This window comes from Columba livia, chromosome 9 (assembly GCF_036013475.1).
Source record: "Columba livia isolate bColLiv1 breed racing homer chromosome 9, bColLiv1.pat.W.v2, whole genome shotgun sequence".
In the NCBI taxonomy this organism is placed as follows: Eukaryota; Metazoa; Chordata; class Aves; order Columbiformes; family Columbidae; genus Columba; species Columba livia.
Window position 1 is genome coordinate 5197227 of NC_088610.1, and position 27865 is coordinate 5225091.

At 51.6% G+C, this 27865-nt stretch overlaps 2 protein-coding genes across 5 annotated transcripts; one reads left to right on the forward strand and one right to left on the reverse strand.

Annotated features, from left to right (window-relative positions):
• The first annotated feature begins 3226 nt into the window (after nt 1–3226).
• On the forward strand, nt 3227–7619 carry NPPC (natriuretic peptide C). Its single transcript, XM_065072916.1, has 3 exons — nt 3227–3476; nt 4800–5103; nt 6389–7619. Exons 1-2 carry the CDS (start codon nt 3384–3386, stop codon nt 5088–5090), a joined length of 384 nt encoding a protein of 127 aa, XP_064928988.1. The 5' UTR covers nt 3227–3383; the 3' UTR covers nt 5091–5103; nt 6389–7619.
• Nucleotides 7620–15481: 7862 nt separating this feature from the next.
• On the reverse strand, nt 15482–27855 carry COPS7B (COP9 signalosome subunit 7B). Of its 4 annotated transcripts, none has more exons than XM_065072905.1 (7): nt 27726–27855; nt 23294–23469; nt 22003–22078; nt 20401–20489; nt 19623–19825; nt 18266–18371; nt 15482–16871 (listed from the first exon to the last, which is right to left on the reverse strand). In XM_065072905.1, the coding sequence occupies exons 2-7, from the start codon at nt 23453–23455 to the stop codon at nt 16713–16715; spliced, it is 795 nt and encodes a 264-aa protein (XP_064928977.1). In that variant the 5' UTR covers nt 23456–23469; nt 27726–27855; the 3' UTR covers nt 15482–16712. The 4 variants fall into 4 exon arrangements, with proteins under 4 accessions (XP_064928977.1, XP_064928980.1, XP_064928976.1 ...); XM_065072908.1 differs by lacking the exon at nt 27726–27855 and adding an exon at nt 25686–26427 and having other exon boundaries at nt 19623–19798; XM_065072904.1 differs by lacking the exon at nt 27726–27855 and adding an exon at nt 25686–26404.
• Between the last annotated feature and the right edge of the window lie 10 nt (nt 27856–27865).

Genomic DNA, 27865 nt, shown 5'->3' on the forward strand with positions numbered 1-27865 from the left:
GGAGGGCCCAAGCACTGCCCAGCAAGATCCAGCCTCACCCGCAGGCATCGCTCACCCCTTCCTTGTGATGGGGCTGAAACACCCCGTGCTGCAGTCACACGTACCCCCATGACCTGTCTCCTACCACCCTCCAAATCATGCTGGCACCAGTCACACTGGGATGAATCCCTCCCCATCCTCGGGCACGGGGACCCGCGTGCCCTCTCGCACACGCACCTGCTCCCTACACACTGACGGCCCCAACCTGCCCAAGCCCCCTTCGCAGGAGTCACCCCTGCGTTGGTAAGACTTGGCAGAATCTCCCCGTTTTCAGCCCTGCAGCAGCGATATTCTCTGCTTTCAGGCAGAGCAGGATACGTCCTGGCTTTGGGTGATGCCCAGGAGGATCTAAAGGTGTGAGAGGCTCAGATTTGGTCTGGATAGAGCCAGCACCACTGCCAGCATTCAGACACCTCTGAACAGCCCTTAGTCTGCTGTCACACGGGAAAGGGTGCAGGGGACATTGTGTGACATGAAGAGCAGTCAAATACGCTTTTTCACACTTTTCTTAGGTCACCCTGAGCCACCTCCTCACCAAACACACCACAGCCCATCACCCCATGACCCCTGTTTCAACGCTGGTGTCCCTCAGGGCAGGACCAGCCCCAGAGCCCCTCTGTCCCCGGGGCCCCTGGGTGCCATGGGTGGGGTGTCTCCCCTCCAGCCCATGCCACAGGTCTCCTTGTCACACTGTGCAGGATCTCCTTTGCTCTCCAGCACCCATTGGAAGCGCCAGCAAGAGCAGCCCCCTCCACCCCACGCTCCCGGCTTCCACACCTGCCCCGAGTGTGCCAGTTCTCAGCCCGTGTGAGCATCCCGCAGGGCAGTGGGCTAAGGCAGGCACGTTCCTTCAAGGGTTAAAAGCTTTCAGGCCCCCATCCCCAGAAGCAAAAGTTTCATGCTCTTAACCCCTTCCTGCCCACCTCTTCTCCCCACTCTGAGCTTTTGCTACCCCAGTGGTGGATCCGATCTGGTTTGAGTTAAGGGAAAGGCTTTGTGCGCCTCCACTCTGACTCCAGCGACTTCCAGCAGAAAAGGCAGAGTAATTTGAATAACAAGACTAATTGGATTTATAAAGCACAGCCTCCCCCCCCCCAAACCCGAGGCTCTGCACAGTGTGACAAAGAAAACACACTAATGAAAACCACTCTGGTGAAAGCCAAGGGTGAGGGACGAGCCTCCTGCAGGCAGGCGCTGGCTGAGACCTGACCGTGCTGTGGCATTTGTAGCAACAGGGCTGGTGGAGAAGCTCTGATATTGCTCCTGACCCCGTGTCCCGCAGCTTGATGGGGGCTGCTGGCAAGGGAGGCAGCACTGCACCCCCACGCTGTCCCCCAGCCGTCCCCCCGGTCTCTTTCCCATCCTGGGTCTCCCCTGGGAGAAGCCACCAGGCAGGGCTGCCTGCAGCATCAGCAACTGGGACGGTGATGGCTGGACCCCGTGTCGGCTGCCACACCGCTGGTGTCCCCAGGCACCCCAACAGCCCCATGTTGCGGAGACCCAGGGCTCAGCTCCCCACTGCTCCCCTGTCCCCTGCGCCAGCCCAGCTGAAGGGGGTAGTGCTGCAGAGACCCTCTCCTCGCACCCCATCTTGGCATGTTTTGGGGGGAATGAGAGCTGAACCTCAAGAGAAGGGGCCTCTCTCTGCTCCTCGCCTGCACCCACAGCTCCCTGGAACCCGGGGTGGGCTCTAATCCCGGCTCCATCGCCTCGCTCTGCCTGCACGCAGACAAATGCCCAAGCACAACTTTACACTCCAAAAACTCCAAGTTGTCTCCACCTGGCAGGCACGATGGAAAAACCACCGAGACCTTCTCCTTCCAGCTCCCGTTCACATGGAGCTGAAAAGCCAATCTCCTTTGAAGTGTCCCGTGCCCAGTAGCCGGAGCTGTGGAGAAGGAAACGTCTCCCTGCTCCAGAGCCGGGAAAACACAGACCCCCAAAGAGCCATAGCCCCCCAGGGACAGCTTCCCAAGGATTTGGGGAGCAGCAGAGCCCAGAAAGTCCAAGAAAAGGAGCAGGAGGAAGGGACCAGCCTGGGGCTGACCCCAGGGAGAGGAGGGAGAGCATTTCCCTGGTCCCACGGAAAGGATTTGGGGAGCAAATTCAACCTGGTGCAATCCTGCCCTGCATGCTTCTGCAAAGGGGGATGGGTATTTCCACAGGCTTGATCCCAGTTAGAGCATCCCCCCAAGGCAGGGTGCTAGGATGGTGCCCAGTTCCATTGGCAAAAAGTAACCAGAGCCCCAGAGCTGCCCGGTGCCAGGCACACCAGCAGCAGCAGCACAAATCCTGCCCTCCAGGCTGCAGAAGGGGAAGGGTGAGAGCAGGGGGGTCCCCACTGTGTCCTCAGAGCCCCTGCAAACCACTGGGGTTAATCCCAGGATCACATCCCTCTCCTGCATCCTCCAGCTCCGGGAGCAGGTGGGAGGAGGGCAGGCTGCACCGCCCTGTGGTGGGTCAGCACTTGGGGTCCTGTCCCTGCCCTGTGACACTGTCTGTGCCTTGCAGAAGACATCCCCAGGGTGTGTGAAAAGTCCCATCTCCAGGGTCAGGGATGCCATCCAGTCCCACCAGGAAAGCGTAGGGACCAGGTCACCCCCTCCAAGCCAGGTGACCCGCCTGGGTGCCCTTAAGCAGCACCACTGTCCCATACAGCCCCCTGTGTCCCCATCATCCCTGCCAGGGAGGGCAGTGTCCCCTCTCTTGCCTGGGAGAGAAGTTGGGAGATGAGCAGGTTCTGATTTAATCCTGGATGTGAAGACAAAAAAAATAGTGCTTTTTGTGCTCATTCCCATCTTTTGGGCTCAACCCCCCAGCAGGACCCCCACACCCCACAACGGCCACCCCAGGCTGGCCGTGTCCTTGCACGGGGGGGTCACTGGGGAAGTGGGGGGGAGCAGAGGGGCCATGGGGCAGCTGGGCAAGGGGAGGACAGACAACTTGCAGGGGGGGTCCGGGAGTGTTTGGGGGGGCTGGGCATGAAACCAAATGCCCCCCGCTTTCCCTTTCTGCTCTCCAGCTCCCTGAGCCAGTTGCCTTGGGCTGATGTGTCATTTATTCCTGCCAGGGGAGAGGGGACACCCCCCCACACTTTAAATTCCTGCTATTGTGGAGTGGGAGGCCGGGTTGGACCTGGTTGTTTAGATGACATCACCGAGCAGGTTGGGTTATAAAATGAATGAAGCAGAAAGCCCAAGTTCACTAGCTCGGCACTTTGCAGGCAGCAGGAGGGACCTCGGGGCTCCGCTCTGAACTTTGACTCCCGGTGGTCCCGGCCTCTCCGCGGGGCTCCCCCTGGCTCCCCGCTGCCCCCCCGGCCCCCGCTCGCTCGGCCTCGCAGGATGCAGATCTCACCCTTGCTGGCTGGAGGACTTTTACTCGCTCTGCTCTCCGTCAGGCTGGAGGCGAAGCCGGCGTCTCAGCTCCCGCAGAAGGTACGGCTGGAGCTGCCCCGGCTCTCCCTCCGCTCCCCGTCCCACTGAGGGTCCTAAGGGCACAAGGGGGGAGACGTGGGGGTGACTTTGGGGTGGCAGAGTTAGTGCGAAGCAGGGTCCTCCTTCCCCGCGGGCTTTTTAGGTGCCAAAGGAACCCGTGCTTCTCCAGCTTGTCCCAGGCGTGTGTGTCCTGAGGATGTCAGCCCAAACCAGGGCTGAAAGGGGACGCTGTTGTGTCCCGTACGCTGTAGGAGCAGGGCTGGGGAGGGTGGCAGTCTGCTCCCCAGTGTCACTCCAGGGACCCCCCCTGTGCTGGGCACTGGGGAAGGGGAGCAGACCCAGAGCGGGGTGGGCAGCAGGTGCATGGCAGGCAGGGTGCGAGGCCAGAGTTGTCCCCAAACAGGCCAGGCAGGGGCACTTGGTGTGTCCCCCGGGGAAAGGGCACCCCAAATGGGGGTGCCCCAAGGAGCCGGGTGTCCCGGGATGCTGAAGAGGAGGGATGCACCAGAGGCCACCGACACTGGGTGGCACTGCTCCGAGGGCTTGGCACAGAGACGGGGACACGGGCTGAGGGGCACCCCAGGACAGTGATGGGGCAGGACTGGGGGTGTCCCTGTGAGGAGCTGAGGTGCAGGCTGCAGAGAAAGGGGTGATGCGAGGGGGGTCAGGGAGGTGAATGGAGATGAGCAACCCCAGGGCTTGTTGGGCAACAGCCCCGAGCAGGAAGAGAGACAGGGGGGGCTGAGAAATGGGGGTGCGGTGAGGAATGGGTTGTGCCCCCCATAATTGTGAGTTAGAACGAGAGAAGTGAGGGGACCTGGAGAGCATTAACTACCGGTGGGAACAAGGCTGGGGAGCCCTGATCTCACCACTGCTTCTGGGGACACTCTGCAAGGCAGGGGTGCAACGGGGGGGCTGTTCAGAGTTGTGTGATCCCCCGGCGCTGGGCTGGGGGCAGGAACAGCCGCCCCATAATCTGAAGGGGCCTGAAAGCCGTCAGAGAACACAGTGACCGCAGGGACCTGAAAGGTGGCAGGGGACGCCCCTATTGGGGTCACCGCGTCCCCTGCCAGCTTTCAGGTCCCTTCAGATTACCGGGGGAGGGCGGTGCAGTGACAGCAGGACAGCTGCGGGGCGCAGCACCACCGGCACTTTTTTTTGGGGGGTGCAGTGACCGGGACAGTGCCGGTAGAGGGTCCCCAACCCTGGCGAGCGGGGAGGGGGCCGTCCTGAGCGCACAGCCGCGAGTGGGGTGGCGGGGGACGGACACCGGGGGGCGGACACCGGGGGGCGGCGGTGCTCTGACCCCCTCCCTCCCCACAGGCCTCCCGCGGCTCGGCAGCGGCTCCGCCCGAGGCGGCGGCGGAGCGGGACAAGGAGCGGGACAAGGAGCGCAGCAGCAGCAGCAGCAGCAGCAGCGGCGGCGGCGGCGGGTCGGGCCCGCGGGAGGCGAGGGAGACGCGGGCCGAGGGGCGGCCGCGGGCGGGCTGGGCGCGGCTGCTGCAGGACCCGCCGGGCCGCCGCCACAAGGGCCTCCATAAGAAGGGCCTGGGCAAGGGCTGCTTCGGGCTCAAGCTGGACCGGATCGGCGCCATGAGCGGCCTCGGCTGCTGAGGGACCCCTGGCGGTGAGTGCGCGGCCGGCGGGGCGGGGGCGGCTCCGCGGGGCGCTCGGGGTCGCATGCGCGGTGCCCGCGGGCGGGGGGGCAGTTAACCAGCTGAGCCGCCCGCAGCCCCCGGTGCTGCTGGTGGGAAGAGAGCGGGACCCCAGAGTTGGCTTTAATGGCACTCCCGTCCTTCCTACCACCCCCGGCTGCCTTGCCTGCCCCTGCAGAAGGGTCAGAGATCCCGGCTCTTGCTCATCTCAGGCTGGATTCCTCTTTCCTCATGAGCCAGACCCGCAGCTCCAGGGAGGATGCAGAAGGAGCTCTGGTGTAGTATGCGTTCCCAGTTGCTCTGAGCTCCCTACACTTGACCTACACCTATGGACATGTCCTAGGAGGGCAGGATACCCACCACGTGCATGGGAGGATTAGTGAAACACCTGTCTCAGCTGTGCTCTAATTCTTTTAATTTAAGAGAAAACAATGCACCAGTTCCCCAGGTGTCTCTTAGTTGTGGTGACAGCCAAGGGTGATGCTTTCCTAACTTGGGTTTATGCCTCCATGCAAGTTACGGGATGCTGGGAGAGGCTCTTCCCACAGTGCTCCATAGCCATTGTGCTTAGGGACTGATGAGCAAGAGAAGCATCACCTCCTTGCAGGGACCGGTTTGAGAGAAGCAGGGCAGCTCCTCCCCTGCCAGCTCCCCCAGGGGTGCTGGGGGTGAGGCAGCGCTCTGGCCTGGTCCCTGCCAGCAGCTGCTCACCCCTGAGGAAGAACCTGCCCACAGCAGCCCAGGCCGCTCTTCCGCCCATGGCCGCGCTCAAAGGAACATGCCCTGGCCCTGCATTCAGATAGTCAGGCATGGAGGGGACCAGATCCAAGCCTGGCGGGTCCCGCAGGACATCCCCGCTGGTCCATGGCCCTGCCCGGAGGGATGGGTGCTGCTCCGCCGCTCCCTCCTCCAGCAGCTCCTCAGTGCTCCCAAGGAATCGCCCAGCTCGGGGCTCTGAGAAGCGCAGAGATGCTGCAGAGCCAGCTCGCACCCATCCTCTCTCAGTAAATCATCATCAGGAAAAAGAAAGATTTCTGCTAGACCCAGGGGGAGCAGCACACTTTCCCCAGCCTCTGCCCTAAATACCAAACAGCGAAGGGCGAGCTGCTTCCTTGCTTTAGCACGAGCAAAAAGCTCGGAGGGGGTTCTGTTGACCTCAGCATCCCCCAGCCCCACAGCAGCATTCTTCTCGTGGGGGTTTCACCTTGGGACGGGTACGGCAAACACTAACAGGCACTTTGTTCTTGTTCCTCGCAGGGCTTTGAAGGCGTAGTCCATTTTCTCCTGCCGTGGCCAAGCAGGGCTGTCCCCCAGGCAACGCCGAGAAGAGCAGAGACCCTCCCCAGAATGGACAAAAGATGTGGCTGTGTTTTTTCTTTTTGGTACGAGGAGTCATGGCACCAGCTGTTTTGGTTTTGTTATTTTTTTAAAAAGCGCTCTCTATCTTATATATATTATATATATATACAAACACTCAACAAGACAAGGGACAGTGCTTTTCCAAGAGACTGATGAAGCCAGCTGTATAACGTTGCTGTTTGTAAATTCATGTCATGCATAAATGTATTTATGTTGTAAAGCTATTTATATATTGTTTATAAAGAGATATTTATAAAAAATTATTTATGTAACTAAATGAAAAGTCAAGCATTGTAACATTTTTTGTCCTAAGTAGTTGAAAAACTTAAAAAGAAAAAAAAATCATTCCATGTGGCATTTTGTAACCTGTCTTTATTTATCAAATTCACATACAATTTAAGTGTCAGATTGATTGATTTTAACAGAGCTAAAGAAGAAATTGTTCAGATGTTTTAGAAAAGTCAGGAGCGAGAGAAAGGGCAGCTGATATTTTAAGCTTTGATCCCGTATGCAAAAGTAAACTTGCGCCCGATCCTGTGATGCTCTGACGGACCGAGTCGCGCCCGGCGCTGCGTGCAGCCGCAAACCTCTGCGGGACCCAGCTGAGCAACCGCGAGAGCAACTGTGCCCAGACCCTGAGCGGCACCTGTGGAAATAAGCCCGTCCTGTTCCAGCCTAGACCTGGATCGATAGCACGGCGACAAGAGCAGCGTTTGGCCTAGACGCGTTTTAACCGCTTCCAGTCTGCGGGTTTGGGTCCGAATTCCAGCCCGTGGCTCCGGCTGTGTCACCGGGCGCTGTATGGAGATGCAGTCCCTGCCGACAGCAACAAAGAGACCGCGCTGGATCCGGCCCCCGGCGGCGCTAGCGGCAACGGATCTTTATGCCAAAGGCGCTGTTATTCTCAGGATCCAGCAGCTCACTAAGTATCTTGTTGATATTCCCATTTGCCAAACCTTCACCGCTAAGCTGTAAAGTCCCTTCCTCCGGCAGAGATTTGTTTAACTGTGCCTGGGACAATACATAGACAGACTAAAATATACTGAGGGCTGCCTGTAAGGATGCACGGACACAGCTGTTGCTGCAGCTTCTTGCTATGTAAAGTGCATGAAATAAATCGTTAAAATGACTTGGAGCTCTAAAAGAAACAGCAAGCGAGGGGGCAGGGAGAGCAGCAAACACACAAACTCCTGCATGGAGGCTCTTTGGTCTTATTCTTCAAAGAGGCCTTAGAAAAAAAGAGCGGCAGGCGCCCAGCCCAGCCGTGACAGGAGTCACAAATTACGCCCTGACCATTGTAGTGAGCTGGGAAACAAGGAGCGCTATGTTCTGCTGGGCTCCAGTGCCTAGGACAGGGCAAAAAGAAAATCACCGAGACCTAGAGGCAAAGAGATCCTTCTCCTTAGCAACCACCAGGAAACCATAGAAACCTCCAGCCAGATTCTCCCCAACTCTTAGTGAACATTTGGTTTAGAGAACAAGAGGATTCATCCAGACACTCCACAGCTCAGTCATCAGGTTAGGAGGGCACGTGTGACGTTTCCAGCCTTGTGTGAGCGAAGCCTCAGAGACAGGAACCCACCTCACGGTGCCCGCAGAGTCCAGCTGCATCGGGAGCAGCAGCTGATGGACCACGTAAGAAGTCACCTATGGGGAACAAAATCAACACCCTGGGAGGGAGAGAGGCGAGACAAGGGCATCCAGCAGCTCCATGCTCTGCCCAAGGGGCAGCTAGAGCCCTCCAGAGATGTCTGTGGGCAACAACAACCCGCTGTCAGGGGTCTAAGACAAACACCGGCGAAGGTCACCCTGCCAGCTCCACACAGCTATAGAGGAAAGGAGGGGCTGTACCAGGAGCTCCCCAAGAGATGCCCATCAGAGGGGACTGTCCACTGTCACCCAGCAAACCTAGGGGACAGTAAGGAAGCACTTACTGTCCAGACCTTGCACACCAGTTCTGAACAGCGGTGCAAGAAGTTGGTACTGCAGGTCCCCCTCAGCGTCCCTGTCCTTGAGCAAGAAGCCAGATTAGTGACCACAACAGAGCGCCAGGCTGGGACCAAGGCAGGGGCAATTCCCCTTCCAGCTTTGGCTTTTTGCTGCAAAGCCAAATAAATCAAATGAAACCATCTGCCTGGTGACAGAAGGCCGCTCCTCAACAGAGCAGAGAGAATTTGATCTCAGGAATTCAGTCCCTAAAATTGGACAACTTATGTGAGGCACAACCTGAGCTCAGGCTGGGAGAGATCTCGGAGGTCACAGCCTGAGGTTGCGTACGGTCTGGACTTCCAGCTCTCCTCTGCACCGCAGTCCGAGGGGAAAAGCACTGCCCTGCATCACAAGTCCCTTCCATCCGCTGGGCTTCCTGGAAAAGAGCAAACCCGAGGAAAAGGACAAAGCTGCACTGCAAAAGGACACTAATTTGGCAGAAGGAGAGCGATCAGAGTGAAAGCTCCCTGCACAGAGGGAAGGGATAACAGCTTGGTTCCTCGCTTTGCTGCTTCTGCTCTGACCGGGGATAAGTCACCCTGTCCCTCGGCGTGCTGGTTTCCCAAACACAGGACAGCAACGTCGTGCCCAGGTGAGGGTGTGAGCTGATGTGCAAGAGAGAAGAGGTGAAAGGGCACTTGGGAACGCTTTCAGATCCACTCAACCTCAGCACCCACCAGCGGGGTCACAGGAGGGTCTGACGGGCAGAGCTCAGTTATCAGAGTGCTGACAAGCCCCTTCCTCGGTTCATCGGACAGGCCAGGATGGGGAATGGAAACAGCTCATCCGAGCACAGTGAGTGCCTGATAAGGCCACAGGTGGGTCTCCCTGACAGAGGATCAGTGGGAAACAAGGCAGGCAGGAAAGAGGGGGGCCACATGAATGTAATTAAGAGGGGAAGAGGCCTCGCATGCAGCAGAAACAAACTGATCTCATGTCACCGCCTCCCCTGCGGGCCAGCACTGGAAAACTCCCTTGCCACATCCCAGCCTGGAGACAGTACAACTGAACAGCAAGGGCCGTCCTGGGTGCAAGCTGCAGCCCCGGGGGTGGCACCCCATGTCTCAGCAGTGGACTCAGAGAATGGCATTTAGCAGAGGTGTGTGTACACACCTGGCAGCGAGGGCGGCAGGAGTCACAGAATCACAGAATGTCCTGAGTTGGAAGGGACCAACAAGGATCATTGAGTCCTGAGCTCCTCTGTCCACAGCAGGTCAAACAAGCACCCATGGGACCCACACGCTTCCTGCTTTACCAGCTCAACGAGCAGTAGCCACATCCAGCTTCCAAGTGGGAGCGCTCGTGAAACGACAAGGGAAGAGCCTCAATTTCCCCTCTCCAGGAGCTATTCCTAGCGTGAGATGAGCCCCAGCCCCCAGCCTGGAAAAGCACACTGCTCTCTAGTGAAAAAGGACACGAGCTTTCTCCAGTGCTGCTGTACAAGTGCCTTGCAAAGCCCAAACAGGCCGGAGCAGACCTTGGAGCTCCCACAACAGGAACACAGTTGCCCTCTAACATGTGGGAAATCAGTTCTGTTCCCCCAGCCCGCATTGCATGTTTTTCCCTGGTACCATTAAAGCAGCTTTTCCAAAGTATTTATTGCTGAAGAGTTACAAAGCCCAGCTCAGGTGACAGCAAATCCCAAACCAATGAAGGAAAAGAAAAGCCCAGAGCCCCAGAGCAGGAGAGCAGTGGAATTTTCCAGCTGGAAAGAGACTTGAGGCATTGAGCAGGGACTGCCGGGGGCAGCAGCACACATGCCCCTGCCTCTTGCTCTAGCATTTCTCTAAGCGTGGGCTGCTTCCCTCAGAATGCAGAAAAAACAAAGGGAAGGGATCACAGGGCAGCTTCCAGAGGGAGCCTGCACCTGACACAAGCACAAGTCAAGAGCAAGAAGGGAATTGAATCGAGGCCCCTTCCTGTCAGTCAGCAACTAACCTTGTCAGAAGGGATGGCGGCACTAACCAAATCAGGCAATTCATTAGGTTGGGGCGCACAGCAGAAGCCCACATTCTCCGGAGCAGAACTACAGTGAAAATCCAGGGTAATGAGTTGCAAACTGCCTTTGTAAATGACATTTCTGCAGTGGCTCTGGCAGGCTGGGAAAAGAGCTAATAGGAAAATCATTAGGTAGCATCCCTTTGATACTGTTGAAAATGGCACAGGCTATTTTTCCTGTCCCCTCCATAATTAACCTGGTGTATTAGCCATGTAACTCCAGGCTGATATTCCCACCGTGCACCACCTTATCTGCACCAGGGAAAAAGAAGGGTATGGTGCACAGGAGGAAGATGACGTCTAGAAAAGCTTAAAAGCTTTAAGATTCCCCCTTCCTACCCACATGCATCTTCTATTCCGTGAGCAACGAACCTCTGCCCAGCCAGACCAAGGCACTTCACAAACCTCTGTCACAAAGTCAGCACACATGAGATAGGCTGTCCTGCAAAACTCAGCTGCAGAGGAGCTGATTCGCCCAAGGCTGCTTTCTGCAGCTGTAGCAGAGCTGGAATTGGACACAGCTCTGCACTCTGCCCCTTATTTATATCACTGTCCTTGTCCTTAATTTCCATTATGCTAAACCAGGCAACAGCCTGTGCCTCCCTAGGTGCAGAACAGCTCTGAGTAATGCCTGCCCACCTGGCTCATCTGCCAACAAGGAGAGGTGTCATCTCACAGTCGTGATGTAAAAGAAATAGCATCACGGTGGGCAGGTGATCCTGTAGGAACTGCTGCTCTCCAACAGCTGCGAAGGTGACAATGAAACACCAAGATATTACTTATTGTATCAGCGCAGGGCAGCCTTAGTGCCGTGCTGATGAAGCGGCATCAACTCAAGCACCAGGGCTGGTGAGACAAACAGCATCTTCAGGAAGAGTCTGGAGGGCTGGACAAACTTTATACCCATGGCCCTGTGGCCAGACTAGCTCAAAATACTCACAAAAAGGCCAATCTGATGGAGCGAGGCTTCCCTTACCCACCACAATCTGTTCTTCTGGAAACAGAGAGGTAACGTGTGTGCACAAGCATTTGAACAATGCCCTAATGATAACGAGATGCACAACCCTCTCTAGGAGACCTGGAGCTGTCTACTAAAATTATACCAAGCGATGACTACTGGCAAAAGTTCTTTTGCACTCTGTGGGGAAATACACACTTCAGGACTGTGAAATGACCTTATGGCATCTTATTACTACCTAGAATTTCCAGCGTGAATGTTCATTCACTACAGCAGGGACATCTCAACAAGGAAAAGCCATGGTCACAGCTATCACACTCAGGCAATTTGCATCCTGGAGCAAACACGTCAGGGCATCTCACGACGTCTACACACTGTGGGAAAAAGAAGCGTGAGCGCCTCTGTATTTGGAGAAATGAAGCATAATGCTGCTCTGCCTAATCCTTTGCCTGGTTTGCTGTCAGAGATGCGGGTATCACCTCAGTGTCACTAAGAAACAGGGTGCAGCAAATCAGGTGAGGGGAAAACACACACTCTCTTTACAGTCCACCTCTCTTGCTCCGATCACTTACCTCTGGTAGCTCTGTGGTAGGGCCAAACTTGATGAAATATCAGCAAAGTATCAACAGTCCCTGAGAGACCCCAACCTTCATCACGGAGCAGAGCGAAACAATGACACGTTTCTAAAAATTCTGTCAAAAAATTCAATCAGACTGGCAGGTTAAAATTCCACAATAAAAATACAAGGCTGAGGCTACAAGTAGGAACCGAGTCGACTCTAAACTTTAATTTACCTTTCTTGATGCCCTTGGGTTATTCTTCCTCAGATTACACAAAAACAAGCTACACAGATTCAGGTTTTGGTTCCCTTGCATCAAGTCGGGTGCTACAGAGGATTTAGTGTGGGAGGGAAAAACCACCAGAAAACTTTGTGTGGGAGTAAGTGTCAGAGATCTGGATAGCTGGGTCTATATACTTGTGGGGAGGTTCTTTAATTTCTCCATTTCCCCATTATTAAGAATAACAAAGAGCAACGCTGTTTCTCTCCATTGCAAAGTTTGCAACAGGCTCAGACACTGAAGTAAGCAGCAGCAGCACCAACACACCCAGCAACGCACAAGTTTTGACTGTTTTACCTCAGCAGGACGTGGGTTTTATGTGGTTTTCAAAAATCGGAAGGCTCTAAACAGCTTAGATGCACTCGTAGAAACCTGTACAGAACTGAAAGTTTAGGAAAAGTCTGGTTACCTGTGTGTTTTGTTACATTCTAATACAGCTATCAAAGCCGACGGCACTCTCCCTTCCGCCTCCCCTGCAATGGGAAAGCACGCACGGACCAAAGCGTTTTCCCATCACAGGATAAGCAGAACACTAAAAGCAAAACCAAAACCGCCCATTGGGTTCTGTATCATTTTCCATTCTTCCAAGAACAGAAAGCTGCTCAGCAAAATTCACTTTGCAGGGCTGGTGGGAAACTGGCCATGTCTTACTACCGTTCTCTTCTATGGGATCAAAAGCTTCATCTTCCCCAGCCTCAGCCAGGAGAGCAGCTCTGCAGGTCCTACTGCTGTACCCGACCCATGGAGAGAGACCTGCACACAGCTCCACAAGCACCCATGAAGTCTGCACAAGATTGTTTGCAGAATAGGTCTCAAATCTGAACACAGAATGGTCTGTCAGCGTTACTTATTTCCCCTCCTGCTCTCAACAGAAGACTAAGCTGGCATTCAACTTACCTAAGGAGGTGAGGAGGGAAGTATAAGAACAATACATTTCAAGTCAAAACTTTTTTTCTGTAAAAAGATTGACATCGGCACTGCTTTAGCATGTTCCAGAATTGCCTGATGTTAGCTGGTATTAACTGAGCCACAGCAGGAATGCCAGGGACATTTGTTAGCATGAGGCACAGCTTTAGGGCTAGGGCAGCCTACCAGCGCTGCAATCAGCTGAGATCCTCGCTTCCATTTTCCAGCTCAGTGCTCAATGCCATATTAAACAAGTGCTGGTACAAGTGGAGCTGCAGAACACGAAGCCAGACAATAAAGCCCCAAAGAGCAGAGGGGAGGCAGCTCCGTCTACTTTGTCTCCCTCTGGGTGGAAGAGGCAAACAGAAGTTCAATAGCTTGAAGTCTGTCCCTCTGCGATCTTGAAGCGAGCTGCAGCTGGAGCAGCCCGGTGCTGCCATAATATAAAGCCGGGCGGGATGCTCTCCCACATCAGCGAGCAGTCGGTGTCCAGCTGCGGTAGCTGCCTCCAGCAGGCACATGTCGCACATGGGAGTCTGCATCAAATCCATCTCTGATTACATGTCCCTCTTGTTCCCATAGCACAATTAAACTCCCCAGGCACTGCCCGCTTCAAACTGTCTGCAATTCAGCTCCCAATTCACACAACTCTTGCTCTGAGCTGCTGCCCTCCCTGCAGTCACAGTAACCCAACGCAATCTTTATCTGTTGTCCTTCTCAACCAGCATAGCACCCCCCGCACCCTTCCCTGTTAACAACTGTGCCTTCTGCTTCATTCCTGGAATAGCTTCTAACTCTTTCCTTCAAGCCAGATTCATTAACCAGCTGCTGCAGAGCTGTTTGCCTCCCCCAGGTACTCTGTGCATGTCATTTGTTAATGACTCATCTCAGACTGGGCTCGTTGCAAAGATGCCCCCCTCCTTTTGCGGCACCAAGCGCGTCGCTGGCACACCAGGAAAGCCAAACATGCGAACAGATCAGTTCTCCCCAACACCCCATTCTCTTCTCTTCTCTGTCCTCTCTCACCATCAAGCACGGGACAGCTCTTTATTCAAAGTGCTATTTCCTCCCTTGCTTCTTTGCTGATCAAAGGCAATGTGTACCGAAGCACAAATAAGATCTTCACCCCCAGCCAGGCTTTGAGAACAGCAAAAACGTAAGAACAAACTCGAAAACTTCCAACACACTGAAGAAGCTTCTGCAAACTAATGTGACTCCTGTAACTGGCAGGGAACAAACACCGAGGATGCCAAATTCACGTCTATTTCCCCAGCAGACTGTGGCTTGCCGAGGAGGCAAAACGATTTCCAAAGGCATTTGCGTTCCTCTTGCCTCTTATTAAAAATAGGAAGGAAAGAAAAGAGCTAGTGAGGGCCACAGAACCCCTCCTCACTAGTCAAACCTAGTGAGGAACTGGCTGACCAGTACACTGCAGCCACCCACGTGGGAAGCCAGAAACAGACTCACTCCATCTCCGTCACACAGATCTATTATACTTGGGTACACTCAGTCCACCTACACCCCTGAGCAGCTGTCAGCGGGGAGAAGCTAGTACAGAAAGTAGAACTGCCACTGCTTGGGAAACAGCTCCCTTGAGATCCAGGGGAAGGCTTCGTGCTCTGGCCTTATTCACTTCTCATCCTTCACTGGGAGCTTTTTGGCTGGCATTTCTAGCGGGCAGAGAGCTGGGGAAGAATGAGAAAGCAAGGGACTTGACCCGCAGGCAACTGGATGGGAGGTATTTAGATCCACCTCTCGAGACTGAAAGCTGGTGTGTCTGCACTGCAGGAGAAGAAATGGAGAGGCATTTACTTTCACAAGTGAACAAGCTGTGTGACTGAGGACTGAAAACACACGGGCAGCAAGAATTCTGGTAGCAATAAGAGGAAGGCACGTGCGTTGCACAAGTGCGTGCAGGTGACAGCTGGCTGCAGGACTGGAGCACTGTCACAGTGCTCAGCTTAAACTGCTCCCCTGCCCGCTCACAGAAAGCCCTTCTCTTTACAGCATGGAATGAAGTGAAATGCAGGGGCCAAACTACAAAGCAGGACCTTGCCAGACCCAGAGGAAGGAACCGACTGGCCTAATACCGAGCTCAACTACAAGCCTTCCACAATCAGGCATCAGAGGTGTTTAGGTTCAGGACATTAGGCTCAGCTACCGGCTTTGTCGCAAACCCTTCTACACGAGATGGATCTTCTGACAACATAACATCAAGAACTGAGTAAATGCTTAAGTGAACAAGTGCTGTTGGACTACGAGCCTAAAGCAGCCCCAAAGCCAAGACTCCAGACTCCAACATTAAATCAGCATTTTTAATTTTTTTTTCTAAAATGTGCTTTTTTTGTGAATTGCTGTTTCAATGCCAACCCCATCCTCCCCCTTAAAAAAAACACCCACGCCTTGCCAAAACAGGTGCAAATCACCTGAAGTTAGACTGTAACAAATTAAAAAAAAAACAACACAAAACAAAGGCTGAAATGCTTTAGAATCACAACAATGTACAAAAAAAAAGAGAGGGGAGGAAAATACAACCTGAAAGTGTTCAAAATTCAGAAAGACTAAGTCAAGTCCATTGCTTCAGCAAGGGGATGCTGCTGCGACCCCTGCCAGTGGGTCCTGGGCCCCCAGCCTGCCACAATGCTAAACGGGCTCTTCTTCTATGCCGACGGCTGTCGTGAGCATCCAAGGAAGAGCGAACACGTTACCCTTTGAAGGTTTGAAGGTATCAGTGGGGGAAACAACTCACAAGCAGCTCTGGGAGGACACATCACATTCAGAAGGAACACAGTTTCTAATATGCCACTAACTACCTGCAAGAAGGAAGGCTCGGAAGAGCAGCCTGCTCCCTCCTTATTGTATTGGTGCCTCAGAGATGCAGAACAGTGCTTTAAATCTGTGCAAGATTAACGGGCTTGGTAAGGGCAGTAAACAGACAGTTAAGTAAACAGCCCAGCACTGGATCTCATCTTCACAGAGCGAGGTAGTGTGAATTTCACCCCAGTTTAAAAGAGCCAGGGGTAGTGGAAAGGCTGAAGACTTCCATGTAAAGCAGTTCCTGGCCTAGAAACCTTTCTGTGCTCCCTTTGGGAATGAAAAGATCTGTGTTGATGGCTTCCTCGCTCCCAGCCTGGCTTTGGTAGCCACACTTCAACCCTGGGATTCAGAGAATTGCTATAGAAGCTCTCCCAAGATCTGATTCAGTACAGCAGCTTCCTCAAGGTTAAGCAGCAATGAGACTGGCTGGGAGGGAGCAAAACTAGTCACAGATTTTTTTTTCCTGCCTCTTTTGGTTAGTCCCTCTCTTTATAAGTCCCTCTGTACAGGACCAGAACAGGGACACCCTGGAAGTTAAAAGGGGCTGCACAGCGTAACTTAGCCAGGTGCTGCTAACTGGGAGCTGTATTCAAACAGGGCTTTTATTTCCCAACCTGGAAGGGACCGGCCCAGAACCCACTGAAAAAGGAGACGCAGGCCCTTTCTTGTTCCTCCTGTTGTCATTCGTAGCTGAATGACATTTAGATGGTATGTTCTAGTGACGGCTGGAGACCAGCCCTTTGACTTTGGACATCTTCTTTGTGGGCTGCCTTTGTTCTGTGTGTGGAGGGCACTCTCGCTCTACCAGTTGCTGTTCCATCTCCTGTGCCGACGACGAGGCTGTAGCTTTTAACGTTTTCTTTATGTTTGTTACCTGGCCAAGAAGAGACAGTGAATCAGCACCTGCTTCTTCCTCCCCTCGCAGCAGAAATGCTGTTCTTAAACATATTGAAAAACCTCTGGAGTATAGAGTGAAGATTATAAAATAAACTCTCCCACCAGAAACAAGCTGTGCACCTGAGTTTATTAAATATAATGTTTCATCCTCACTTAGCACCAGAGTTGTTAATATTTCCAGTCTGGGTCCAATATGGAATAACCAGAGATTACTACATTTTTTTTTCCTAAAAGACAACAGCACAATATTGTGCAACTTTCTGGGCTGTCTGGAGGCACACTGGTGCAGAAGGCAGCCATCCTACCATTCTGTTGGCCAGAAGCAGGAATGACAAAGGAGATGGTGAGAGAAACAAACTTGCACTTAGGACAGCGCTCAAAAAGGGAAAATGCCATTTGGCCTGGCTGGCTGGCTGAGCCACAGATATTCGCTAGAAGTGGGAACACAAACTGGTTTTGTGGGAGGCAGCAGTAGTGTTTCTGCTACTCTGGCTGAGAGACAGAACCAGGCACCGCGCTCTGTCCCCTGGAACCCTGTAGGGTTCAACAGAAACACAATGAGCAAACCTTAAAAAAAAACCCCACACAACCAACCCCAGGCCAAAATAAGTTTGGGAGTCGTGTGCCAACTCCAGGCCAAAGGCATGTGGCAAAGCAAATGTGCTACTGGATGTCAATCAAGCCGTCAAGCATACGCTGCTTCAGAAGGTGAACGTAAACCTGCAGGGGTGCAGCACTCTGCAAGAAATAAACCCTGAGCAAGTGTCTCGGGAGGACCATTTTCACCTTTACAGCTGTATTAGCCAAGATTTGTTCACACAAGTAAATACACATCAGCAGTGGCTCAGATGGCGTTCCCGTGCTGCCATCTACCGCCCAGCTCAAACGCAACAGGGGCAGGAGCTGAAGAGATCGTGTCAGAGAACCCGCTCTGGGTGCTCAACTTGATCCCAAGACCCTGAGGGAAGCTGCTGAGGGCACTTTTTGCAAAAGCAATGAGACCAGAGATTTTTGTTAACTACACTTCCAGGTTTAAAACGAAGTGAACTGTTTTTTCCTTCCTGCCTCCCTTGCCTAAAAGGAACAGAATTGCATCCAAGCTCTGTGTTAAAAACCTAGTCTAAACTTATAAAAATTTATAAATAAAAGTTCCAACCTGCTCAGAGTGAGCAAATTTGATGTTTGTGGTGTTACTAGTACCTGGAAGCAGATGTGTTTTCTTCCTACTGCAAACCAGCACATCTGATTTGCATGTTTGCTAGCCTACTTCAGACAAGCCACGACCATTAACCAGGGGCTACCAGGTGTTTTCTTCAGTGAACAAACATTTATCAAAAAGCATAGAATGGTCTGAAGCAACTCTGTACCCACCTCCATCTCCACCTGCTGTTGAGTTCGATGATGGTTCTCTTTGTATTGGTTGGCTCTAAGTACTTGCTGCTCAATTCCTAAAAGAACCGCTTCACAACCATCGCACCTGCAAGATACAAACCATGCCAGTGTTTACAAGTTCTCTGTGGAACAGCTCAATCAGGTAATTTGAAAAGTCATGCTGGCCTAGAAGTTTAAGAGATTATGAAATTTATACTTCCTGCTTAAAGATTAGGGTTCCAAAAAGCTGGCAAGAAAAAGCTTTGCTGTTTACTCAATGTATTTCACAGCATTCTTAGTCCATGTTACTCTTACCTGCCCATCAAGAAGTAAGTGCAAGTTCAATGCATTTTCAACTTCCTTTTCAATCAGAATTACTGTTTAAATGGGGATGTAACACATTTTTCAAAAGTAAAATTTTAAAATTAAGAAAGTCAGACAAAGAATCCCCCAGCCTGTTAAGCATTCAAAAGAGAAGAGCACTTCTCCAACACAGAACTTGTAACTGGAGAGGACAGAAAGGGAATTGGCAGCGGGCTCATTGTTACCTTCCAGACAATGCTCTAAGGTCCTGGAAGCTGACAGAGCTCTCCCACTGAGATGGGATTGAGGGAGTTGGAGTAGAGAAGCAAAAAACCTGCCCCCACCTCAGGACAGCATATTTGCCCAGCAGTTTAATTACTTTTCATGCACCATAGCAACTAGGAAGCGATTCCTGCTCAGCTCAGAACTTGCTACAGGCTCCACAGTCTATAGAGGAATTTCTTTGGGTGAGAAGGGAATACTACAAAACGATGAGAAGCAGCTTCCTGGCAAAGGTACAAAAAGATAGCACCACAGTCCCAATCCGGCTGCACACAGCCTGCATTTGCAGGAACAAAGAGAAGGCAAACAAAGGCATCTGAGACTTCCCCTCCAAAGAACTCTGATTCTCTAGAATTTGCCCATGCCATTTTCATCACAGCATAAAAGGCTGCAAACTAACGGACGGTTCTGGTCTTGTTATCAAGTGTAACAGCAGAAAGAGGAGTAGTTCCCACCATAAGACCATGAGTGCAGTTTTGTATGTTTGTTTGAAAAGGCCTTGACCCCTCGTTGGGGTTCTGTCATGTAGAAGTTACAGAGAGAGAAGAATCTCAACACCCAGTATAGTCTGACTTGATACGTAACAAAAATTGAATCCCAGATGGGATCTTGGAAAACTTGCTCAACAGACTCCTACAAGTGCACACTTAGAGCGTAAGATTCCTGATAATGGAACACAGCAAAATTGAGCCAGCACTTAAAACTTTGAGGAATAAGAAAAAGACAGGACAAGCTATGTACCAGAACAAGGAAGGTAGAGAGACTGCCTCACCATTCCTGGAGTGTTTTGACAATGTTACTGATGTCCTTCTTCTGAATGTCTCTGCCAATACAAAAATCCACTTCTAGCACCTGGTTTCGTTGATCCAGCTTCCCTTGGATAATATCTGTATAAACCGCTTCAATAATCAGATCTTCCAACTCCCTCAGATTCCTCATATCCAGGTCCTTCAGCAACACAGAATAGGGAATGCACTAAAAACAGCAAGTCCAAGAATGAGTTAACAGCCCTACACTGAGAATGAACAGCTAAGTCCCAGAGGGTCAAGACCCAAATGTTTATTGCATCCTACACTTTAGCGTGCACGTACAGCAGTGACTGACCATGGCAGAACAAACACCTGCTACTAGGCCACCTATTATTCTGACACAACTCTGGTAGTTCCTGAAGCTTTGGCATAGCGTGTTCTGGAGGAGAAAAGGTAATGGGATTGTAGAAGAAATTAAGAGTGTTCCTTAGTTTTTTTTCTAGAACAAAAAGTGACGTTAAGAATGATTCTCCACCTCCAACAGTGAAAGAAGCCATACAAAGTTTCACAGGCCTTACTGACCAATTTGCATGGCAGTTCTGACACTCCCACATCTCATCCATGGAAGTCCACTAAGCTCACATCCCAATGCACCACAAGAGAACACTGCACATTACAGTCACTTTCCCAGTTGCAGGATTTTTTGTGAGTACTCATGCAGTCTGATACAACTTCAACACTATGGAATCGATGCCATTTTCAAAAACAAAGACAACTGCTGTCATACACAGTGTACTTTACCTTCATTCTGGAAGCCAGGCTTACAATCGTCAAGTGTTTCAGCTTGTTTTTCTGAGTCGCTGTTAATTCAGGCAGGTTATCTTTGTTTGCTGTTGATGTTAAAAGGACACAAGACACAAGATTCAGGACTTTTCCTTTGAGAATTATAAAATCCAGGCTGCAGAACTGCAGGCTAGTTACTAAACCCTGAAAGGCTGAACCGCTCCAGCTACTGTGGGTGCTGGTGAGCAGAGAAAGCTGCTGGTGCTGATAGATGAGCACACCCAGGAGAAAGGAAAAAGCAGAAACCAAGTTGGCAATTCCATTCTCTTCTGCTTCTTCAGTAATTCTGGTTTCTGAATTAGAACATAATTCACATCTACACAAGTGGTGTCCTGCCAAAATAGCGGGTCATTGCTTTGTTTCTACCACCATCTCATTATTTCATTAACAAGCGACAGAACAAAATCTTTCCCCTTTGCTGATCTGGTTGTAAATACAGCTGGTTTAATTTCTCTGAAGAGCTGCAGATTGTGGTGTAAAGTACCAGGCTGAGGAAGAGAGGAGAAATTATTAATCGAGATACTTACATGGCCTCGCTTTCGTTGTATTATATTCATGTACCACATGAATATTTAAAAACAGAAAGGAAACTGGCAGCTTTCCAAAGTGAAAAACAAACTCTTTAAAATATCTGCTTTAATGGAAATTAGTGTTTCAGGGCCACTCAAGTTTTCCCATCCACCCCACCTCATTCAATGCTCTACATTTTGACTACTTTCCCCCCTTTCTCTTTCCTCACTAGAAAAGAAAGAACAAACTGCGCTGTCATGTGCTGGGACACAAGACCCATGCATAGCAAACGCATCCTGTAATCAGTCACAGAATTCATGAGGCTCCTGTTGCTCCACAGCCACTGGAATTTCCAGTCCTTGCACTTAGATGCCACTTCTTACAGGAACTAGACAGCTCATCCACCACAGTGATGGCCAGCACTCTGACAGAATTATTTGTCATACTCTTTAATGGTCTGGATTAGGCTTCTACCCACAATGAAGTAGTAAATTGTAGCAGAATGGAAGCATAAGCACCAGAGATAAAAGCACATCTCGACAGATACTAAGATGATTCACACATAGTCTTTTTGAAGCTGTATAAAAGTCATTATTTCAATTTCTGTTCTAGCTAAGAAATGCTTCATTTTGTTTCAACAATGCCATCACAGAATAAAAGGTTACCCCGTAAGCTATACAGGTTTTCATAAATGATGCAGAACAATTTTGTCTAAGTTTTCTGCAGCTTCCATAACCAGTGTCATCTAAATTTCAAATCAGATTTCTGAACTTGCACTGCACAGAGGTAAGCGGCCTGTGAACGTTAATCAATACTGCTACAGGCCAACTCAATGCAGTACTGCAGTCCAGTCCAAACCAGTAAGACACCATATTCTCTAGCCCTTCCTCCACATTTCAGCACTTAAAAAGCACATATGACCCAGAGATGCCCTACAAACAATTCCCCTCCCAAGCAAATTCTGTTCTTGGACTCAGCCACACTACACCAGGTACCACAGAAAGCAAGAAACTGTCTCTGACAGTTCTAAAGGGCAACCCAGTCTCTTACCTACATAATCTGGGTACGTTCCATACGCAAACAGTTTCAGCAACTGGAAATAAGCAGCATTAGATCCTTCAGCAAGCTGGATGGGAAGAAAACAAAAGAAATTCCATGTAACACAGTAACAGCCAACATGACCCTGGTAGGCAGCTTCTCCAGAGAACATTTTAAGTCTACATAGGACAAGCAGTACCCAGAAAAGCAATTCTGTCCTGATCTTAAAGAGCTGAACCCTTTCTAAGGCCTCAGGAACAGCAGCAAATTTCACAGTTTGAGAGTCAAGATGATCCAGCTGCTTCTATGCACTAGAACTTAACTACAGTTTCAACTGTCAACTGCTCTGTGCAGCATCACAGGAGGTAAAAGAAGAAGATGGCTTTTAATTTCAGCTGACATGCTACAGGGCCAGCTCTTCTCATCATGTGACAAGCAAGCAGGCAACAGTGTTGGCTGGTTAAGCATCCATGCTATTATTGGGAAAGCCAAGACAGCTCACCTGCAGAGCCACAAAAACTTCAAAGCAGAGCAAGCTAGAACATTTTAAGTTGAGTGCATTTGAAGGTAACAGCAGTCCTCTCATATGCAAACACCTCCCTGGAATAACGGCAGCACCAAGCAGTGACTTTTATTCAGTTGTTTTCAGTACTATTTGACGCACACAAAGTCAGGGAAAAAAAAAAGTACTTGTGATTTGATGCTGAATAACCATAGAGGCATTTTTCAGCATATCTAAGAGCCCATTTGGAAAGCCAAAATTCCTGTATGCCATGTTATCCCAGCTGCAGAGATACTCAACCTCGATTCCCTTATTACAGTAGAGCAGGGTGCTGGCGAGCACCTCTCTCAATAAAAGCTCTGGAACTTACTTTCCACCTTTGTTTGAAATGGTTTGGATTTGGTTACCACCCAGGCCTGATATGCTAGACATCTGTTCACAAAGACTTTTGGAGAGCATTGAAGTTATGCTTTCCAGGACAATGAAGGAGTAGAAAGGGATTTTTTCACTGTTGGCTCGCTAGGTGCCTTCTTAAAATTGTCACTGCGCTGCTGCCAGGTTTTTGCTGCACTAGCAATCACAATAAGGTAGCAAAGCTTTATATAGGTGTTTTTTAACACCTAATACAGAAAGGCAAAAGCAACATCAATCTTTCATACACTAACATCTCAGAACCAAGACAAGTCACACCAGGCCCCTGCTGGCACAGAAATTTAATGCACAGGCTGTCTGTGGAAACTTCTGGGGATCCCTTACACTGGGAGTGCAGAAGGGACATTAGGATAGAAACTCATCTCTTACCTCTTGCACATTTGTTAACTCCAATAGCTCCCCGAAGACATAAACCCCAGGAGCCTCCAGCACTTGATTTATAAGAGCAGTCAGAGCTGAGCCACTTGTACCTTTGGCTAGTAAAATAAACTGCTCTAGGAGATTGCAGGATGGTTTCTGTTCTCCTGCCATTCTAGGTTTTCAACCTGTCAATAAAAGAACACAATATTAATACATCCTTTCTGCTCTGCTGAATTCTGTCTGCTAGCAGATCAGAAGGTACGCACAGCATAGCAATGTTTTGGTGCCAGCGGAGCCAGGTTTTCCTTTGGCATTCAGATGAGAATTCCTATGAGAAAGCTGGAGACGGACTTTTTACAAGGGCTTGTAGTGATAGAACAAGGGGTAATGGCTTTAAACTGAAAAAGGGGAGATTTAAATTAGATATTAGGAAGAAATTGTTCACCATGAGGATAGTGAGGCCCTGGAACAGGCTGCCCAGAGAAGCTGCGGATGTTCGTTCCTGGAAGTGTTCAAGGCCAGGTTGAACAACTTGGTTTGAGCAACCTGGTCTGGCGGGAGGTGCCTCTGCCCATGGCAGGGGGTTGGAACTAGATGATCTTTAAGGTTCCTTCCAACCCAAACCATTCTGTGACTATGTGATTCCATGCTGTTTTCAGACTTTTTCTTCTACTGATGCTGCCAAATAATGCTAACTGCAAAGATGTTTATTACTGTGTCTACTAGAGGACAGCTAAAGCTGCCTCCTTCCCAAAACTCGTTTAATTCTCTGTGAAGAATGTATCCACCTTGAAGGTCTGCACCATTGTCGGTTTTCCTTTCACATCAGCTACAGATAAAGCATGCATACATAATTCCTATAACTTTCTGAGCCTAAAAGGCAAAAAGAACTGTGGTCTGTAAGTAGCTTACCAGTCTACATTGTACAGTTAAAGTATTTTGGTTCAACTGGAAAGCTTAAGTGATAAAAATACCCTTTCTACAAAGGCTCTATTTATGTCCCCATAAAGAGAGGTCTTTGTCTTCAGCTGCTGCCTGACATTTCTGGTGTGAATGTTGTCTCCCAGCACAACATGCTGCTTTTGAAATGTAAAACACTATTTATTAACAAGTTCAACAAAATAAGTTATTTGTTTACAAACAACTAAGAAACTGAAGCATACTATTCAGACACAAACAAAGAACTTCGCAGATCAGGGGGTTTTTCTGTTAGGTTTATATCAAATAGTTCTCAAGTATAGCAGGCAACCTTTACTCTGGTGAAGAAAATCAGACACCAGAGAACCTGTCTCGTTCTGTGTGACCACTGGGACCACATCTGCCCTCATGGGGGTGGCACAGTCACACAGGTGTTTGCACCTTTTCATCATGAGGCATGACAGCAATGCAGACAGCTTCCCTTATTACTCTAAAAATACACTTCACTCCATTCCATTACAGGCACAAATGGTCTTGACCAGTGTGGGGAAATCTTTTGCACTCTCCACACAAAGATTTCTCCGTTCTCAGTGTAGTCTCTTTGGGATTTTTTCCATCAAGGGCACAGGTGCAGGCTGACTGAACAGTACCCCTGTTTTGACAGAGAAATCCCTGCAATACAAGGCTCAATGTGGCTTCCTAACACACCTGAGGGTACACCAGTACTGCTCTCCCCGCTCACAGATAAGGAACAGACACCGAGGACAGACGTGCGAACTGACTGAGCTGGCAATGAGATCCAGATTTTGCGGCTCCCAAGCTATTGTTCTCCCTCACAGGTCACCAAAGCGCACGCTGGTGTATGAGGTTACAAAAGACCAGTTGGCTGCACCCGTGCCCTGCTAGGAAAGGAACGGAAACTCTTTCCCCCTTTCCACGTTAACTGTTGCTACCGTAACCCATCTGCACAACCGTGCCACCGGGACTGCCTCGCTGCTCCTTCCACACCCGACTTAACCTGGCGAGAGGCGACTGAAATACAAACACAAGACACTTTAACGGAGCTTGCCCAAAGACTGCAATAACCCACGCACGGGGATAAACCGGACTTCTCCCCCTGGCCAGGCCCTGTGGCCCTTCCGAGGCACCTGAAGGGGTTTCGCAGACCCCCCGGGAGGGAGCCAGGACCTCCGGGAGGGAACCAGGACCCCGGCCCGCCGTCCCCACAGACCCCCGGGAGGGCGCTCGGGCCCCGCCGGGCCGGGAGCCGGGCCCCACCGTGCGGGTCGAGCCCCGGCGCAAAGGGTGATTCCCCCGGCGCCCCGCCGCGGGGCCCTCCCGCCCCTCACCGCCGCCCCGCTCGTTTCACAGAGCTCGGGCAGCCGCACGCCGGGCAGCGCCCAGACGCGGCCGCGGAGCGGGAAAGAGAAAGGGCCGGTGCGAGGAGGAGCGGACGGGCAGCTCCTCCCTCCCCCGCCGTTACCTCTCCGCCGGGCCTCCCGCCCCGCGGCTCCCGGCGCCGTCCCCGCCGCGCCTCAGGCCGCCATGATGGCGGCGCCGGTGTCCCCCGCGCGGCTCCTTCCCCCGGAACGCGCGGCCGCGCGGCGAACGTTCCGGTGCGGAGGGGCCGCGGGGCCCGGGATCTCCCCCGGCATCCCCGGCAACGGGGCCAGGCCCGTGCGCGGCGGGGGTGGCACTGGCTGGACCCCGGAGCAGGGGGCGGCCCCCACTGGGCTGCGGCTCAGCAGCCCCCGAGCGAACGGCGCCTCAGCGCATCCCGAGCGGCTGGCCGGCAGAAGTTCCTGCCTCTCTGGTTCGGGGACATGGGGACACGAGGTGCGGCGGCATCGCGGGGGTTTTGTGCTCCAGGACGGCCTGTGCGAAGGGCCAGCGCTGTAAGGCCGGGCTTTGGCGTGTTCTCTGTTCTGACGGTGTGGCAGCGCATCTGTGCCACGCGTACAGGTCGCACTCCTCCTTTGAATCCTTGCGTGTGCCACAGCCTTCAGAGGGGATTAAATCTTCCTCTTCCTTCCGTGGGGAGGGATCTGGGGGTTCTGGTCAATGGGAAGTTGAACATGAGCCAACAGTGCACCCTGGCAGCCAAGAGGGCCAACTGTGTCCTGGGTGCATCCAGCACAGCATGGCCAGCCGGGCAGGGAGGCGATTGTCCCGCTCTGCTCTGCACCGGTGCGGCCTCACCTGGAGCTCTGTGTGCAGGGCTGGGTGCCACAGGATAAAAAATATAAGCAGCTACTACAGAGTGTCCAGAAGAGGGCTATGGAGCTGGTGAAGGGTTTGGAGAAGAAGCCGTATGACGAGCGGCTAAAGTCACTTGGTTTGTTCAGCCTGTAGGAGAATGAGGTGAGACCTCATCATGGTTACAGCTTCCTCACTCGGGGAGGAGGAAGGGTAGGAGCTGATCTCTTCTCTTTAGTGACCAATGACAGAACCAGAGGGAACAGCAGGAACATGTCCCAGGGGAGGTTTAGATTGAACAGGAGGAAAAGGTTCTTCACCCAGAGGGTGCTGGACACTGGAACAAGCTCCCCAGGGAGGTGTCACAGCCCCAGGCCTGACAGTGTTCAAGAAGAGACTGGACAACACCCTCAGACACATGGTGCGAACTGTGGGGTGTCCTGTGCAGGGACAGGAGTTGGACTCAGTGATCCTTGTGGGTCCCTTCCAACTCAGGACATTCTATGGTTCCATGATTTTATGGCAAGAACCAGGCAATGCCAGGGAAGCTGTAAATGGGGCTGTTAACAGCAATAAAGGACTGAACAGTTGCACACGGCAGGACGATGGAGGCTGCCATCCCAGCCCCTCAGGCCAGTCCTCCCAGGGCATGAATGCAAAAATGCCAAGAGATGAGGTGAAAGAGCACAAGGTGCTGGAAGTTATTTTAAACTCCATAGAAAAATGGCCCATACCAATGTCAAACCAAAGGGCAGAGCTCAGTCTGTGATGTGGGAGAGCAGACAGGGAGCTGGAGAGGGCGAGATCCTCTCCAGGACACAGACCAGGGGCCAAAAGCCTCTCCAGGTGGTAGAAGAGCAGAGGAAGAAACAATAGAGATTTTTGGGTTCTTACCCTTCCCAAGATCTGTATGCTCATCCATGCCATGCTGTGAATAAAGCATGTGTCTGTTAAAAATCCTTTAGTGAAGAGCAAAGTGCTCCTGGCTTTTAGTCAGGTAGTCCCTGAATATCAAACCGTGGACCGGCAGCACAAAACCAAGAGAGCTTTCAAGGAATCAACCATTAGGAAACCAATGGGGCTTAGCCTGCGCCTCAGAGCCATCCGCAGCAGGTCCCCAGGGTCCCATCGTCCAGAGAAGGGGTGTCAGACAAGTGCAGACATGCAGATGTTGAGATGCTTTTGCAACACTCTGGGCTTAACAGTAAATTGGATGTAAAAAAACAGGCTCTGTGCAGGAAGGGAACTCAGCCAGGGATATAACAAGCCATTCAGTAATTTACTTAAGCCACACTTAGATCTCATCTGCATGGGGAGGGAGAATTACCTCTTTAATCACATCCTAAACAGGCCCTCAACCGTGGCTGGTGTCACCCTGCAGACAAGCTGGAACAGTTGCCTTGGGCAAGCAGTGCGTGGCCTCATTTGTCTCAAGAGTTGTTAAAGCTGAAATCCCAGACTGAAATA

Bases quoted from the DNA above. Each gene is read 5' to 3' on its own strand.
- COPS7B (XM_065072905.1), bottom strand. From the start codon at position 23,455: ATGGCAGGAGAACAGAAACCATCCTGCAATCTCCTAGAGCAGTTTATT. The intron at 20,490-22,002 runs GTAAGAGACTGG...TAACATCAACAG, and splicing joins AACGTACCCAGATTATGTAG to CAAACAAAGATAACCTGCCT. The intron at 19,826-20,400 runs GTAAAGTACACT...TGCTGTTTTTAG, and splicing joins GCCTGGCTTCCAGAATGAAG to TGCATTCCCTATTCTGTGTT.
- NPPC (XM_065072916.1), top strand. From the start codon at position 3,384: ATGCAGATCTCACCCTTGCTGGCTGGAGGACTTTTACTCGCTCTGCTC. The intron at 3,477-4,799 runs GTACGGCTGGAG...CCCTCCCCACAG, and splicing joins CGTCTCAGCTCCCGCAGAAG to GCCTCCCGCGGCTCGGCAGC.